We start from the raw sequence: 18108 nt of genomic DNA, 5'->3' as shown, positions 1-18108 counted from the left end.
TCCTATCCTTGCATTAAGAGAAGTGAAAAATGCTCCCTACCCATCTTCATCCCACTTACAGTTTGAATATTTTACATCCCACCTTCAAAATTCCTTGGATAAAAAAACCACAACCATTTACTAATGTTATCTAGACAGCAAAAGTAGGTGAGTAGGAATTAGCTGATCCTCCTCCTTAGGGTCACAAATTGCACTGGCTGCTGAAGGTGACTAGACAACACTTAGAACAGTATGAGAAGAAAAAGCAAGGGCACAAAGAAACAAGTCACTTTATTTCAAAACTTGCTATTTTGCTTCAGTTATCTTACCTGGTAACTTTGTATTTATTATGCTTTTAGCATTAGTTCAGTCAAGTCCTAATTCAGTCAGGTTTTTGTATCCTCTGGGAACAGCAAGAGATATAGGAAAGAAACATCCCAGTATCTTTTGAAAGCTCTACTCAAATCTAAGACAAAAATTGCAGATACATTCCCAGAAACCACCTTCTCTCCTCCACAAGTCTGCCTTACTGTATAGAGGTCTGAAACCTTTTATCTGGAAATCATTTTTACCTAAGAATATAGATCAAGAGCAAAAGGTGCCAGGATTATAAAGAATACTTTGTATGTCAAAAATGCCAAATAATTTGTCAAAAAAAAAAAAAAGCATCACTAAGCTTTGAGTATTCATCAGGTCCTTCCGAGCTAAAAGCAACTACTGGATCCCTCAAGTACAGGAAAACGTTGTTAAAAACGGATTTTAAAGAGCTGTCTTCATATTCCTGCTTTATAAGGAAAAAATGTATGCTAAGTGAAGGAAGCACTAAGTTTCTGTATGTTGCTGCTGCCCTTCATAAAGCTGTCAGCCAATGCAGATAGCCAATACACAGCAGAATCATAGCCTTATGGAATAACGCTCCACAATCCCAAATTGTAGAGGCTACTTGCTTTTGTAGACTTGAATATATATTAGGCAGAATTTAGCTTTTAATATGAAAACTGTCATAAGATTAAAACAAACCTACATTTGAAATACTGTAGTAATATAAATAAGAAACTGAAATTTAACAGGGAAACAAACTCATTAAAGCATTCCAGGAGACACAAAAATCAACTACCAGTATGACAAAGACAAACTTTACAAAGTTTCACTGGAAATACAATTTAAACTGAAGCACTTCAGTCCTAAATCACAAAGTCGGTAAGACTGGAAACCACTTGCTTTTGTCTCCAAAGGTGTCTTGTGGTCTGCCAGCGTAGTTTGTGGGTAAGCATGTCAATTCTAATCTTTTGTACCACTCCTGTAATCGAGGTAACACATACAAGCCTTGCAACATCCAACAGGAAGCAGAGACAGCTGCTGTGTAATATATACAAAGTGACTGCATGAACAGAGGGGTAGTGCATGAAATGCAGAACTTCAGTTTATAAATCATTTAATTCCATTCAGTTTGAATTAAAAGTAAAGAGTGGCAAACTACAAAGAACCTCCTCCTTTTTTCCCCCCGGATGTTATTTAAGTTGAAATGAGTAAGGATTAGTTCAAGACTTACCTGAGTGGGTTTTTCTTAAACCTTCAACTTCACTTAATGGAAACTCGTAACAGTCCAAACTGTCTATGTATTCTTTTCCACATACAGCAACTGCTTTACTTCAGTACTACCTACTGAAGTGGGATACTCTCTTGAATAGTAAAAATGTTTCACAAAAGTTGCTTTCACTTAACTTTTCAGTGTTTAATCAAAGGGAACTTCTATGAGGTACTAGCACTCCTTGTGCAGCCTGAGAGTATATAACCCACCGTACAAATCTTGCAGTGCCTGTATACTCATCCCGTGTATGTTACATCAGTTAAAGCACATAAGCTGTAAGGTCAAGTGACAGACTACAGAGCTCACCAGACCTTATTTCTCTTGTGCCAAAGACAGGACAACCAAGCTTGTTACTGACAAGAGTAACAAAGTTGCTTCACAGAAGCTGCAGCCTGTCAGGACTGCACAATGGAAAAGCATTTTAAGTTAAAAAACTACCAAGACAGAAGAAGTCAAGAATGCTGTAGAGAGCGCTTTAAAAATGGAAGGAAAATGGAGGAAGAAATAAAATGCTAGGTGGAAAGATTTCAATTAATGAAAAGAATAAATGGCAATAGGACACAAATTTCTGAAAAGGCAAGCAGAGTGTCTACGTCTAGTGCATATTAAAAGCTCTGAAAGTAGTTTATATCATGACTTCCTGTTTGAATCTGTGACAATCCTCAAAATTTCAGGTTTTCACACTTGTTTCAGCATTCAACAATAAAGCCATAAGGCATAAGCATCTAACAACTTTGTGCCCAATAAAGCAACTCAGCCAATCTGAGGAAATGAAGCGCAGCACTAATCTGACACTAAATATACATAACTTTTTGCAGGATTAGCTATTGACTAACTAGAAATACTGCAGTCTCTGAGTGTCCTTTCATTATGCACCAGCTGTTCTTCAAATGTTGATAGGTTGTGTAAAAGATTAAAGGATAGCTGTCAGTACCTTTCTAGGGAAGGAACATAAAAATGACTGACATAACATTTACTGAAGTTACAGTTGCAAGTTAATAATAATTGATTTACATGTATGTGAACTCTGAGTGAAGTTATGGTTGCACTGAGGAATTTAAGTATGAATTCAGCATTTTACATAGTAATGTAAATTATGTTAAATATTTTTATTCTAACCCATATTTGGTTACTCAGGTTAGTGCAAAGAGCTGCATGTGAGCAGATCTAACACAGTGTGCATAGAGCAGAAGTCTACAACATAAGTCTTGTTACAACGTTCTCAAAGCTCGAGCTTTTGTCTGTTTGCTCTCCTGAAGTGTTCAAATACAAGTTTAAGACCTACTGTGAAGTAGTCAATATACAATCCATCTTACCATACTACAGAAATCCACTAGTTAGGTGTAAGAGGAATCAGGCTGGTATCTTGTTAGAACAAACTAAAAATCCAATACAGTAATTACATTTATAGTTATTTTACGTTATTTGAAAGGTAAGAAAAAAGGCATTGCCTTTTTCTATGTAATTTACCTTGTACATTTAATAGCAGTATGCCTAACTGATTCAGTTTTGGATGCCATACTACCAGTTTCCAGTATTGTGCAGTTTTACTCCATAAGAGAAACACAACAACTTGAATTTACTATGAATAAGTCTTCTTATAATATGATTTGAAGACTGACTGTAGCAGTACTATTCCCACATGAGTAAGAAGAGCAGCTGAAATTCATACTTTAGGCTGCAAGCTGCGCCATATTTAAGACGCATGCAAAATTTTGAGCTCAGAAAGGAAGACCAAAATTAATCAATGGACTAAGATTATGACAAAGGGCAATTGGCTGGAAGTGTTTAAATGTATAAACAAAACTTTTTAAAAATAATCATCTTAAATTGTAAGCAGAGCTCTGATATGTAGCTGATTTAGGTTACCACACTGGAATGGGCGAGAGAATTATCTGAAATCTGAGTGTCAAACTTTCCTCCACTACAAAGTCAAGAGGTGTCACAGCAGCAGCCTGTTGCACCTGTGCCATAGTAACTACCTCCCCTTTTAGTGGAGAGGATTCAGCTTTAGGCCCTGGGCAGCAATAGTGAGCTCTCTTGGCCATTCTCTGGTGTTTCTTATTGGTGTTCCAGCTTTGCGCTGCCCCTGGCTACTAGCCTGGCTTGCAAACACTGATGGAACAGTAGACCTTTCACTAGAACTCTGCAATTAGGACAGATAGTGCTGTTGCCACATCTTGGTACCATCACCGTCTGACGGATCATATCGCAGAACAGAATTACATTATCTACCTCCTGCAGGTTCCACTGATACAGGAACACATGCATTCAGATTGCTGGCCAAATACATGAAATAGTGTTTATCAGAAGGCCAGAATATAGACTTAGCTTGCAGTTACTTATATTAAATATAGGATCTGTTCATTATTTTGTTCCATCCTTCAGATGGAGAACCTGCAGTTCTTCTGATGTAAACTTCTGTAAAAACGCAGTACTGGAGAGGAGAAAAAGAATGTTCAGTAAGCAGAATCAACATTGATGGCCATGCCAAGACATTTAATAGTGTTTCACATCCATCCTACTCCTACTTTAAACTATAAATCTTACATTAATTTATGTCCAGTTTAAAGTTCTGCAATTACAATATATGAGATGGCAACCATGCAGTCACCAAGGACTCTGTTCCTTTACCAGTGCCTTTTACGTGTTAACCAGTTGGGAGATTGCGGTCAGCATGTCACATACACCATCACCCTATCTTCAGGAAGATGAATTTGCAAATTTGCAACGTTTCTTTTAACTTTTGCAGAAGTAGAATCAAAAAGCAGCTAGCCAAAAAGCAAAGAGCATGGTCATTAATGGATCTGCACATGAAGACACTTCAGTGCAGATGTAAAAAAGTTAGTTTATTTAATTGGTATTGACTAAAGTATACTAATCCTAACATTTCGCACTTGAGGGCAAACATTTTTGCCTCTTCCTATTGCCATTTTATTCAGGTTTTGCTGTTTCAGGAAACACTGCAAGCAAAATTCTTTACTTAGCAGCTATGTTAATCCAAGATTTAATTATTATTTATTAGCACCAACTTGCCTATAAATACTATGTACATTTCAGACGACCTTACATAACCTCAAAATCAGCCCAGCCGGTTATGCTCAAAGTAAAGGATTGTGCATGAAGTATTACTTTCCCTCCAAAGTTTTTATTTAAAAACTAGACAAGTAGATATGCAACAGTAAGGGGAAAAAAGTAAACAAGGACTTACAGGCTTTAAGAAACTGTACGGAAGCATTCAGAAATGCTGCCAAAGTAGAACTTGTCTACTACATACAGAGTTTCTTCCTACTGTTTCTATCTATCCTAGAATGAGATACTTTGTTCCTATAGCGTCTACCTAGTTTGGAAATTAAAAATGAAGCCATAACAACACACACATCTGGAAGAGGAGTGCTCTTCTACAAGGAATTACTCAAACTGTACTATTGTTGAAATTCATATTCTCCCTAGCTGAGATTTTCTTTCAATCGAATTGTAGTGCTCATAAAGATTTATCTAGACTTAACTGGATAGACTAGGATTCATTGGTATTACTCAGAATTATCATTGCTCTGTGAGCTAACGAACCTCATCTTCATTCCAACCTGTTCACATAAACTTATACACATTAAACACGTACACAATTGTATGCTTTCATGACAATTGATTTGCTCAGCCAGGCATATGACAGATGCTTGTGTAGAGAAGATTATGCAACAGTAATTCTACTTTTCCCCCAAAGCAGTGGTTTCTTACCTTTTAAACCTACACTGAGCAGAGGAAAAAGTCAGTACATTGCCTTATTTATTCATGATGCAAAATATCTGGCTTTCTGGGAATTCTACAAGCCATTTACCTTCTCATAAGGAACAAAGCAAGCTAGTTATAGTCCTTTAATGGAAAATGACAGGTTATTGATTTTTAAATTTGTTTTTAAGTGAGCTTAATGATTGGTAAAGGTGCTGGACTGATGGCCCTAGAGACTATCCTCAATCTATAGCATAGACACCATTCCAAGATCCTCCACTATGTTATAACTCTCAAGGGATTGGTCCTAAAAGGTTGAATCCACTAAGATTGTTATGAAAACACGACCTACACTTAAATAAGGAAAAGATGTGTTTATTTATCAAAAGCAAAAAGGCATCAAACAAATAATTAGTTTGTATTGCTCTATGATACTATGGTTTTAAGCAACACTATCAGAGCTGTGTATTAGAAGGCATATGGAAACAGAAGCAGACTACAATGCAAAGATGACTGGGCATTTTGCACACAGTGCAGTATTAGGTAAAGATATTTCTTCACAATGCAGGATGAACTGAAATGAGCCAGTGAGCACAATAGTTACATAAGCCTGAAATATAAGGTTTCAGGACCTTCTGATCTTTTTAACTAACAGAAAGTTACTACAACTATTAAAGCAAGGAAGTTTGAAGACAGATATTTCATAGGTTGAAGGTTTCGGCCGTTTAAAACTTTGAAAATCTGTTAACTGGTATTAAGCAAGCATCCTTTTTCTTTTTAAGCAATCTCAATACACTACCACATAAAATTCATCCTCACAACAGCAAGAACCAAAAAAATCTACACATGGACTCTTCTACTTGTACAAATGCAGTTTAGTTTCTAACCAAATTAGCCTTAAAAGTTGTAGCACATAAAGACATAAAGGGGCTTATTTTCATGCACACAGCTCCAAATGCAGTAAATACAACACAGTGAAACATGATCAGCTCATGAAATTAAGGAAAAAACCAAGACGCAACATAAATGCTGATCTCATTTAATGTCAAATTATGTAACTAAGCAATTTTTTATCCTCTTACATCCCAGGATAAGGGCAAGATTCAGGTATAAGAATTAGTTTTATTGCATTGATTTAAAATAACATAGGTTGGCAAAATCGGGTACTGAAGCTGTAATAACTATTAGATAAGCAAAACCTGCTACAAATGAAAGACAGAACAAAAGATGCAAGTGATCAGAGACAGTAGTATTTTATCACTTACCTCATGATGCAGCTCAGCTATCTGATCTTTCAGTTCTCTGATGTACTGGTTAGAATCAGATTTATTAAGCTGCCCTTGAATTTTTCCTTCTTCTTTCTGTTTTGGTTAAAAAAAGAATCTTATTCAAATTATTCACAGATATACTATATTAAAAATCTTATTTTAACTGTCTGCATATTTTTGTCGTGAACAGAAGCTGTTCACAGACACCATCCAGCACTTTTCATCTGGTCAAAGTTACAGCAGGTATCTAGGGGCATCAGTAGCTCAGACCAAGTTGACCCTCTCAATACTAACCATAGTACAGGCAGATTCTATGGAGGAGCATGAAGAATTAACAAAGCTTCACAGATGGAATTCACATCCAATGTACATAAGGTAGCATATGCAATGTAGTAAAGCATCCCTACAGAATACTATCAATATATGGAGCATACCTTAGTGTAAATTATTTTCACTAATGTAAAGTTTTCATTTAGTAACAAGGAACTTCCCTTTGTCTCCAAATGACAAGTAAATAAAACATGTTCGTTCTTTGCATTGTAGGACATGCACTGGGGAACACTACATATGACAAGCTTTTTTCTCCCCTAAAAAAAAAGGTGTACCATGTAAAATATTGTGGTATTTATCATATAGGAGTTCCAGAGAGCATACGTGAAGAGAGGTATGTCCCCCTAGCACCGATACTGTGAGAAGTGTGGAGAAAAACTGGCAAGTAAAGAAAGCCAGAGATGAACAGGAATGTGATATTTCCCTCATTTGTCAACCAAATGCAGCTCTTAAGTTTCAAGGTGCTCAAGAAGGTGTAATCTGTACTCAAATGCCTGCAACACTAACTTTCAGCTTGTCTCTAAAGAGAATCCTAATGTGACTGAACCAAACGTGGCAGATCTGAGATAAATAACCACCCCTGATGGAGAAGACAGCCTATGTCTTCAGTTTGCTACTAGTAGGTCAAGAGCAGCACTGTTTGGGGTTTTTTTTTCCATCTGAGTAATTTCTGAAGCAACCACCATCTTTAGAGGACAGAAGCACCTTGATTTTATATCAGTCTTTACCTCGACTGTAAGTCACATACAACCAATATATTACAGAAATACAAATACAATGGCAATATCTGTTTTTTCTACCTGTAGCTCAGTTTGCTGAAGTCTTAATTATATTTGAAGAAAGCAAACAGTTAATTTCAACAACAGGCAAGTTCAAAGTAATTTGCAAACAGAATTTAAATACCTTTTAAAATGAAAGGTGTCAACTGTTCTTCAAAATACAAGACAAAAAGCTTTAATGGAGAGGTTCTTTTAAAGCATCCCTCTGAAATATCAACACCAGGACAGAATATGTACCAGGACATTAGGCGGAAGGACAACATACCACCTTCGAAACCCTGTTGCTACAGTAAGAGAATAACCTTGAGCACTGTCAGTGTTGGCAATCTCAAAGCCATTTCTCCAATTTCAGACTTTGTTTTTCTTGCAGCAATGTATGCACTACAATATTACTCAAAAAATAACTTTGCCATATTCACTATTAATTCACAGAATCTGCAACAGAGGCACAAGATCCTTTAGTCCATAGTTCAATATTGAAACTAGTATCCAAGGCAACTTATGGCTCAAATTCACAAAAAAATTGATTATTAACAACATTACTAATCATTCCTGTCTGTCCTAAATAGGTTAAAAAAACCCCCAAACCCGTCATCTCTCTTTGCAAGGATAATTATTGGTATTGGAGAAACCAAACCATAAGCAACATAACCTGCTGACCAAAAATAATGCTCTTTACATCTGTATATAGAAAAAGCTTCACAGCTGTCAGAAACTGATTCCAGACAATGAGAATGACCTGATCTCTTGTGGTAGCAGGAATATATGGGAGAAATGCTCGTCTGAGTCCTTTCCCTCTGTTTGAAACCCTGACTTTTCCATTTAAGCCTCTTGTTCTATGGACTCCAAATTTCTATGTAACCATACATTATAGTATCAAAAAGCAAGAGTAAAGCAAGGTTTTACCATAAATAGAAGATAGGTGCCATAGCCCTTTTAAAATGAAAGTGTAATAAACAGCTGAGCTTACATTCAGACTGGGTTCACAAGAGGGCGTGAAACAGGCGTTCCCAAGTTAAGTCAGTATAAACTAAGAGAAGAAGCAATAACATTTACTAGCTTAAGTTTGGCACTGCACAAAAGCTGTTAGTGTATACATATAGAGTATACCATATTGGGAGTTACACACTACCATTACATTTAAGTGGCTTTATTGTTACTTTGTATGCCATAAATAACACTGTAAATTTAATGCAGATATCAGAATAATTTGACATGTAAATTTGCTCATGGAAGAACTGACTCTAGCTCCAGTCAGTTGGAGCTGAATGTAGGGCATAAGCCTGGCTTACAAGATCCTCCTTAGTGAAGGGCAAATAAGTTTCAGTTTTCCTTTCAGAACTTACAGATTTTATAAAGCTAACAATTCACAAAAATGCATTTAGCACAAAAAAGGAACCCTGCAATGTCATTTTCTACAAACATACTTTTCAAAGAAAAGTCATGCTGTAACTTCCTCTTGCAACATTCAAAAGATTAGAGGTCACAAGCTGATCTTTTTAACTGGCTGCAACAGAAATCAGATATTTCTAGCTAACTAAATAAGCCAATGTTCTATAAGCTACAAAGTCTTGTCTACAGTGTGTAAATTGGAAGGATGACATAGGAGAAATTTTAGGACAAGGTATCAGAGTCTTCTTCATAGCTGCTGTTCATCTCTCTAAGCAACAGCAAAGATATATTCTACTTCTTTTTTTAATAAGCAAAATTGATCATGCCATTAATTTAGTTACTTAAAAGACACTCATGTAGGTGCAAGTAGCAAACCCCTGGAAAACACGCAGGTGTCAGACACTATAGCATTACAATATTTTTAAATTCTTATCAAAATCATCTAATTTATAGAATAAATAAGTAGACAGCTGAAACTTTATATATTTCAAATGAACCAAAACACTGTTTTTATATAAAGTAGTTTTATCTGTCAGATTATGATCTTTAAGTTACAAAGCATTCTTTAAAACCATAAGAAGAGATTGATATTTCTCATTAATACATATATTTATTTTCATACAAGTACAAAATACTACTGTGATCTGCAAAAGTGTTTAACTTTCTAGTCACATTCCATATTTGCATTAAGTTCAGATTACTTTCTAGCAATTTCCAGCTTCTGACAAGCATTTGTTAATCAAAGGCAAATTTTAATGTGAGCAACTAAACTTTGGTAGTAATATTCTTTAACACTAGTTTTTCATTAGGGCAGCTTGGCAGAAGTCAAAAAGAAAAAACTGCTGACAGGAAAAACTTCAACATGGCAGTTCCTTTAACATTAGAGAAAGCAATATAACCAGCTTTCCCTACTCCCTGTTAGAATATTTTCTCCTAAAAATTCTGTAGTTCTAGATTTGCTTCTCAACCTACCCTAGATTATATAAAACATTATCTATTACTTCCTTATTACCATAAAAACCTATTTCTTACTTTTTTTATCAAGTGATCTTAATATCATCTCAGAGTCTCTTTTAACGAGTATGGTCAGTGTGTGTGCATCTTGAGATAGTGAAAACCTCCACCACTGTAAAACAAACCCTACATTCTGCCCCCATGCAGGTTAGATTCCCGCTTGTACATCATAATTCTAGATGACATTAGCTGTACTTTGGCACTAATCTATATGCCACTGCAATTGATGAAAGCCCCAGAGACAGCAAGCACACCCATGCTCCAAACATTTATTGACACACACAGAAACTGCACAAAAGATTTTTATGTTCATGTTTCATTTAGTAGCTTAATTAAGAAAGCTTGAGCAGCTTCAGCTTGGATTTTTCAATTTCAAATAGAATACCATATTATATAGATATAATTTCTAACTCTTGAGACTGACCTAGTCAGGAGGCAACTGAGAGTGTTACCAGAGTTACCATTTGTTCTTAGTTCAGAATCTGAATTAAACTTGGCCAAGAAATAGAGGGGCAGGGAATTAGCTAGGTTGCAAGCGGCATGAAAGTGGGACAGAAATTGAAAAGTGCAGATACAACGGGTACTGAATGGAACTGAAACAAAAGGTAAGGACCTTAGACAATACCACTAATGGATTCTTGCAGATTTCATCTTCAGCCCACTATCTGCAGGATATGGTTGTTGTATTTATTTAGTTAGCTGATGTAGTGCAGGGCAACTGAAAATAATAATCTTCCAGGAATAACTACTAGCCCTCTATCATTCATTTGCTTCTCTGCAAGGCATGTTTTCCATTTTTCCTGTTCTGCTGCTGCCATGCTTCATTTTGCTTCCAGGTATCATAACCCTCTGAAGAACAGATTAATTCATTTCTCCTCCAGAGGGTTCAACAGTTTATATCAAAAAGGTTTCTAGGCTCAGGCAGGAAGAAATCAGTCTTGTATGGATTAAGCCTTGCCTGGCCTCAGCCACCTCAGCCTAAGAACCAACTATGGCAGATGGAAACTCAACTATTGAGATCAAAGGATAACTTGGATTGAGGAACAGAGGGCTACTTGCCCAAAGGACAGAAGCCTGCACTCTCCCATGGTCCAACCCCAGCAGCCAGGGAGGTCAGAGCCCACATTCAGGACATTCTTGATATCCTTATTTCTTGTCAATCCTAATTTTATTACTACTAGCTTCTTGCTTCAAGTGTTGAGCCATGCAGACGTGCTGGAAAACATAAGCTATCAGGATGGATTGATTTGGCAAGTCTTTCACAGCTAGCACAAATTAATCTCAACTCTCTTAAACAGGAAGGGTGCTCAAGGGCAAAGGATGTAAAACCTGTCTTCTGTAAAACCACCAAGAAAAAAAAGGAGCTGACTGCCCGGCTCAGTGCCCTTCTATATCCTGAATCTGGCTTTAACTTTCCATTTTTAAAAATACCTAAAATCTCAGGGTTTCTGTTTCCATTAAATTACATTTTCATATGCTCTGGCTGTAAACTGGTCCATCTTCCTCCTAAGTTACTAAACAGCCCCACTGGCATACGAAAAATTAAATTGCTTTCACATAACTTGAGTTAATTTATTGAAGGCTTCCTATTGTAGCATTTACTTCAATAGGAACCAGGCATTTCACTCTGAATTGGTTTTATACTGTGCTTGAATAGTTCTGTACTACTGTGCTTGAGTAGTTTTGTAATTCTGAAGAAAACACTCACATCAACCGTACTGGTTCAAAAGTGAACGTTAAGACACCACCTACAATTTAAAAGTCTTTAAGGTCTGAACATCACACCTTTTAAAAGGAAACGGCATAAGCAATTAGTAACCTCTCCATGTTTTTTTTAAAAAAAAAAAATCTAAGATTATACACATAGGATGTAGGTTGTTGGTTTGTTTTTTTGGGGGGAGCACTATTACAGAAAATCTGTGGTATTTGGGGAGGTCACAACACAAAGAAGAATAGCTGGTGTCTAGGCAAATACTAGCCATTTTAAGTTTAAAAATGAATATACAACAAAAAAGCCAGATAACATATCAATAAACAAAGTATGAGTATTATCAGAATAGCAAAATAATGAAAGCTAGCCAATTCTGGAATCTAAGAATTTTCTTTAAAAGAATCTTGCAGTCATACGTGAATGAATCCCTACGTCAATTTCCCTGGGGTACCGCTTCTGCATATTGGCACCGAGTGCCTACCTTTTCTTCCCAGAAATGTTTTTAGAAAAGTAATGCCAGTTGGTGTCACATTGTACTTAAAGATCCATCATCTCGATTTTACTGCTTTAGAAGACTAATAACTCCCCCTAGTCTTACCATCTCTTCCAAGAGAACAGCTCCATCAGCACTAACAGGGTTAGAAAACCCTGTATCAGGGAAACAAACACCCTACTGGCCACCTATCACCTCCACTCAAGGAAAAGGTACTTGTAACAGTGTAAGCAGCCAGTATGCAATCCAACCTCCTGCCTCAGAGTCCGTGTGTAGAGAGGGCGTAGCACGAGCAGTGGAGCAGGAAATGCGCCCTACAGATCAAAAAAGCAGCTGCTAAACCAGAACTCACTTAGGCTCCTTCAGTCTTGGAAGCTCTCACCTCTCATCCTGCTCTGAAGTACTAGAGTTACTGTACTTGTGTGCATATCAAGAGCTACTCTGAGAGCTCCTGAGAAGAAAAATCTGTTCCCCAAAAATTTGCTTCTTAGAATGAGGAAAAATTCTGCCCACCAAAAAGTATCAGTTGAAATTTGTGGTTGTACTATCGTACTTAAATCCTCCTTTGTCTGGCTTTCTAAGAGAAAAACAGCTTTTCTGTACCTTCAAAAGAAGTAGCAGCTAGTCTCAAGAAACACACCTGATGCCTACTGAGAACTGCTGAGCATGTGGAGACCTTCCAAACTCAATCAGCATAGGACCAGGATGCACAGCTGGCAACACAAGAGTGCAGGGATAGACTGCTTCAAAGAATTCTGATCTTAAATACCTGAAACCATTACTGCATAGTACCCCCCCAAAATCAAGTATAGCAGTCATGATAAAACAAACTTTAAATAATAAATAAATCATTGGAAACCACCTGGAACACACTGGAGGCCTTAAGCCTGCTTTTGCCGCTCGACCAAGAAAGGTCTAAGATACAGAAGATTCCTGTAATTAAGTTTCAGTTGCAGGTGTTTCATACCAAGAGAAGCACAAGAAAAGTTTTCTAAAACACTCTTGATGATCACATCAGAAGTAGGAAACGAAATGCAAGTCAACAAGAAATTAGACCATTTTAAATAACAAGAAATTGTCTGGAGTTGTCTTCACTTTAATAACTGCGAACTTAAAAATACAGAAAAACAAAAGCAATGGTTTTATAGGCAGCTAAAATCCAGGCACACCAGACAGCTGTTGATCCTCAGATAACGGTGTTTCATCTTTACTAAAAAAGTGTCCAGGGTAGCACATTTCCCTAACACCCTTACTTCGAGCTTTTCTGACTTAAGAAATATTTACTTGGTAACAATCTGTCTCAGCCTCTTTTCAGGGCAGGCTTTTAAATTCTTATTCTGTGGCAAAAGACACTGCATTAAAAATGTAAATGAAGTTTATTCAGAAGGGTAAATGTGGTAACTAGTGTCCTTTCAGTGACTTTACAGTGACTCATTCTAGACTTTCAAAAAACACATCACTAACATTACACACCACTATTGATAAGAGTAAAAAAAAGTTTCCTGTAATTTGAAAAGATGGAAACAATTTCTTTACTCAACAGTCAGTACTTGGAAAAGTTATTAAACAGAGGTCATAGAAAGGCTTCATTCTAACGAAATAGTGCTAAAAGTTTAAGCTGTGGGGGAGAGAACTAGCACAATCATGGATTTCCTTTACAGTTGTTCTCAAAGCAGCTTTGACATGGTTAGAGATAGGGTAAATGTGACAAAATTCTCTGAATATGCCAGGAAACAGATCAGGAGGAAGTGATCAACCTAACAAAGAGAAGAATGAATTCTTATAGTTTTTGCTTTAAGATTACTCAGACCTAAAACCAGTTTTCTATATTACAAGTGTGCTCTGTACCTCCCCAACCCAAAGCAGCCATGGGTAATTTTAAGAGGATGCTACAAGTCTGAATAGAAATGGAGGGAGAGGGATTAAACTGCGGAGCAGAGATTGCAGCTGACCCAGCTCTGCTTTGAGGGAGCTGGGGTTGTTTAGCCTGGAGAAGAGGAGGCTCAAAGGTGACCTTATTGCAGTCTACAACTACCTGAAGGGAGGTTGTAGTGGAGTGGGAGTCAGCCTCTTCTCCTGGGCAACTAGCGATAGGAGAAGAGGACACAGCCTCAAGCTTCGCCAGGGGAGGTTCAGGTTGGACATTAGGAAGAATTTCTTTTCAGAAAGGGTTATTAGACATTGGAATGGGCTGCCCAGGGAGGTGGTGGAGTCACCATCTCTGGATGTGTTTAAGAAAAGACTGGACATGGCACTTAGTGCCATGGTCTAGTTGACAGGGCGGTGTCAGGGCAATGGTTGGACTCGATGATCCCAGAGGTCTCTTCCAACCTGATTGATTCTGTGATTCTGTGATTCCTCAGTCTGTCTAGACTTTCACTGGCCTAGTGCTCCTTACCCTAGCCAGCTGATTGACTCTAGCTTGTAACTGATTTAACCTTGACTGAATTTCTCTAAAGTCTCTTTTTCTCTCATTTAGTCTATTCTTCTTTCAACTATTGCAGGGAAAGATTTTTTTTTTAAAAAAAAAAGAAACCAAAACACCACCAAGGGACCAGCAGGACTGCCTATATGCGATCAGAAGGAACACTTGCTATTAGGCCAGAAGTGTAGTGAAGCTTGGTAGGCTTTTCTTGGCAGCTTTAGGAAAGCACACACAAGCTAAAAGCAATAGAGTTTTAAAGGCTTATATTAAGAAGTTAAAAGCATTTGCTTGTTGCAGTTTGAAGCTATCAGACCAGTTCAGCTGAAAACAAGAAAGACTAATTCCCTGAGGAGACAAACCTGAGCTTTTGCTGATTGGCTATGGACATAAAGGGAGACAATATCCATTCCTTAGTCGTGGCTGTCGATATCTTACAAAAGGATGGGACAAAAGGGATCAGACAGTGCATGTAGCTTGGCCAAAACAAGTCATATAGTTATAGGAGGTGACCCTCTAACCTTTGTGAAAAAGCAGAACGTATCATATTGAAGAGAACAGCTTCTCCCCAGTGTGGAGGTACAAAAAATAGCAGCCCACCCATCCAAAATCCATTCTTCATTTACATCTACTATTAAATGATAGAACTCTCTCTGTCTCCCTCTCTGTCATTACTACTAACAAAAACTAAGAGTGACCCAGAAACTGTGATTTAAATCTAGCATTTGTGTGTGTAATGTCAGATCAGTTCTTATGTGGGAGTAGTGATACTCTGCGTTGCAAATTTAACACCAGAGTCTTGCACCTACACCTACATGAATATTTAAAAGAAAACGGCACAATTTAGATGAAGCATTGCTATGGACCATGTGGACCTTGCACTGAATCCCTAGAGCTTCTTAGAAAAGCACCATCCCCTTCAAAAAAAGGAAGGTTATGTGGTAAGTTAGCTTCCTCTCTTCATCAGCTTTGAAACGGTATGACAAGCAGACCTATTTGTGATGCTCCATATCAAAAGCACAATTACTTTGAGACTGACACCTACGTTTCGAGACTGGCTACATATATTTATGGTATTAAATATTGCCTAATAATTAAAAATAATCAAGTCGTTAAGGCAAGCCCAGATTAAAAGGCCCTCTGCTCCCCACATCAGGTCGCAGCAATTCCACTGAGAAGCTGAATGGAAGAGAATGGGAGGCAGCTCTTTCTCCAATGAGGAAGAAGTTACTTAGATTTTAAATTTCCTTAAGAAGCGGCTTTTGTTTAAGCTCTATTATCAGTTGCATGTTTTATAGTTTACAGGCTTTGGGAGTTAAGGCTTTCCAACTCCGTTATTACTTTTTTTTTTTGGTGCAGGTGTTTCTGAGGCCTTTGAGCATGAGTACCCAAAAAGGAAGTTTTGATGGTAAGTTTCATATTTGCTGGCAAAACACACTGGTCAAAAATACCTATTTGCTTACAGACTCTTACAAAAAAAAAATCTGTCACAGGCCAATAAAGGCATTTCAAATCACATCTAGAGTGTCAAAAATAAATAAATTGACATTAGAGGAACTTATTTCTACTATATCACTTTTGTTTTAAATGTCTTAATACAGTTCACACTCAAAACCTGTATTTCACAACTGAAGCAGCTATACTTCAGGCTAGTATAAGCCTGAGATCAATAGTTCACCAAAAGCCTAGCAGGGCAAACTCATTAAATTAGAAACATGAATCACTGCCACAGAATGACTTCATACTCCAGACTATATACAAAGAAAGCACAGCCATTCTCATTTGTGCAGAAAATCAAGAATCTTACTAAGAGACTACAGATCAATAAATCATTAATAGGTGATCATCTAAGAACACCAAAATATTGGAACTTGAAATGCACTTCAGTAGGAAACAAAAAACAAGGCCACCTAGAATATGAGAAAAACGGAAAACATAACTAAAGATTGCATCATGCAAAGTAGTAATTGTGAAAAGGAAGGAGAGATGATGTGGATAAACAACCGAACTGAGACAGTGCAATATCGTGATAAAACAGGGACAGTGTAATCTTTGGATGTATTAGCCAGAGTCACAAAATAGATTACGTCCTGCACTTAACTACTTTACCTGTTTCATGACAAGATATTATAAAATTCTGCATGCAATTCTGGCACCCACAGCTTAAGCAGAAATACGGAAAGGTAATAGGAGAGCACTATAAAATGATTGAGCACTGATGATTTGATCAGTCAAACAACAGAAAACCAAGTCAGATGTATTTACATTTAAAAATTAGCTCAATTCTAATTGGCTATCAGAAAAGACAACTGATCATTACGGGATTCACCATTTCTTCATTTCATAAAATCAAGACTAGAGTACTTTTTGGGAGACTCCTATTAGTCAAACAATGGAAGCAGGATGGCATTTAAAGTCTGTGCTAAAGTAAAAATAATGCAAAATGAGTACTGGCTCCTCACCTACAAAATCACATTGTTTGAAGTAACCTTTAAACTTTTTTTTTTTTCTTAGTAAAATGCTAACACATGAGTAGAAGATTGATCTAAACTCAGCTATTCTGTTGTTATCTTACTAGATAATAAATGATTCATATGCAATTCTTACTGTACTTATCTAAGTATTTCTAATGTACTGATCACAGCATTATCTAAGCATTATGTGATCAAAAGAAATGATTGCTTTATCTTTTAATAAATTTAGTGCCTGCTGCACTAGAGGAAAAATATTCAAAGTGAAAATTCTTTATTTAAGCTCCATTAAATTTATTCGTACATTTCATACATGAGATGAAAAAGATGCAAGGAGTTGAGAAATCATAGGGAAAAGAAGGCTTTGACACAATACAGTAAAATCACCACCTTGAAGTAAAGACTTCAGAGGGAAGATACACTATCAATGTCAGTTAAAAAAAAAAAAAGGTAAACTAGAGAGTAACCAGCTTGTAACTTAGGAATAAAAACCAAGAAAACCTTTGCAGATAGGTGCAGCAGAATTCAGACAGGACAGTATAGGAGTATAGGATGGACAGACTACAGTAAGACATCACAATTTCTCAAAGCCAAGAAAATACAAAGAACAGTCATTTCTAGTTCTCTCATCAAGGGAGCAGTGAGTTCATGGGACAGGAAAGCTCCAAAAGGAACTGAAAGCATAAGGAACAACACCAAGGCCAAAGGACGCAACTTCAGATCCTACAGTGACATGGTAGCAGTAAATAACATTTCTGGTTTCAAGACTCACATATAGGGAGTAAGAGTTTTACAACAAATCCTCCAACACTGATGACAGCAGAAGAGTAAGCATGGAAAAGAATGGTTGCTGGAATCAAAATGTGTGCATTTTTTGGACAGAGGATGTTTTCAATCTCATCTATTAATTGATAAAAATTACCAATTAC

General features: G+C 37.0%; 1 protein-coding gene across 8 annotated transcripts in view; it reads right to left on the bottom strand.

Annotated features, from left to right (window-relative positions):
• Positions 1–18108, bottom strand: part of EVI5 (ecotropic viral integration site 5) — an 80794-nt gene that overhangs the window by 16069 nt on the left and 46617 nt on the right. For all 8 annotated transcript variants that reach the window (XR_011048695.1, XM_068406980.1, XM_068406981.1 and 5 more), the window contains one exon: positions 6565–6660. Coding sequence is in view for 7 of the 8 variants with exons in the window: in XM_068406980.1 (XP_068263081.1) it covers positions 6565–6660 (96 nt within the window). In the remaining variant the exon portion in view is untranslated. The remainder of the gene's footprint in view (positions 1–6564; positions 6661–18108) is intronic.

The sequence above is a fragment of the Nyctibius grandis genome, chromosome 8 (assembly GCF_013368605.1).
Source record: "Nyctibius grandis isolate bNycGra1 chromosome 8, bNycGra1.pri, whole genome shotgun sequence".
Lineage (NCBI taxonomy): Eukaryota > Metazoa > Chordata > Aves > Nyctibiiformes > Nyctibiidae > Nyctibius > Nyctibius grandis.
This window is presented reverse-complemented; position numbering and strand designations above follow the sequence as displayed.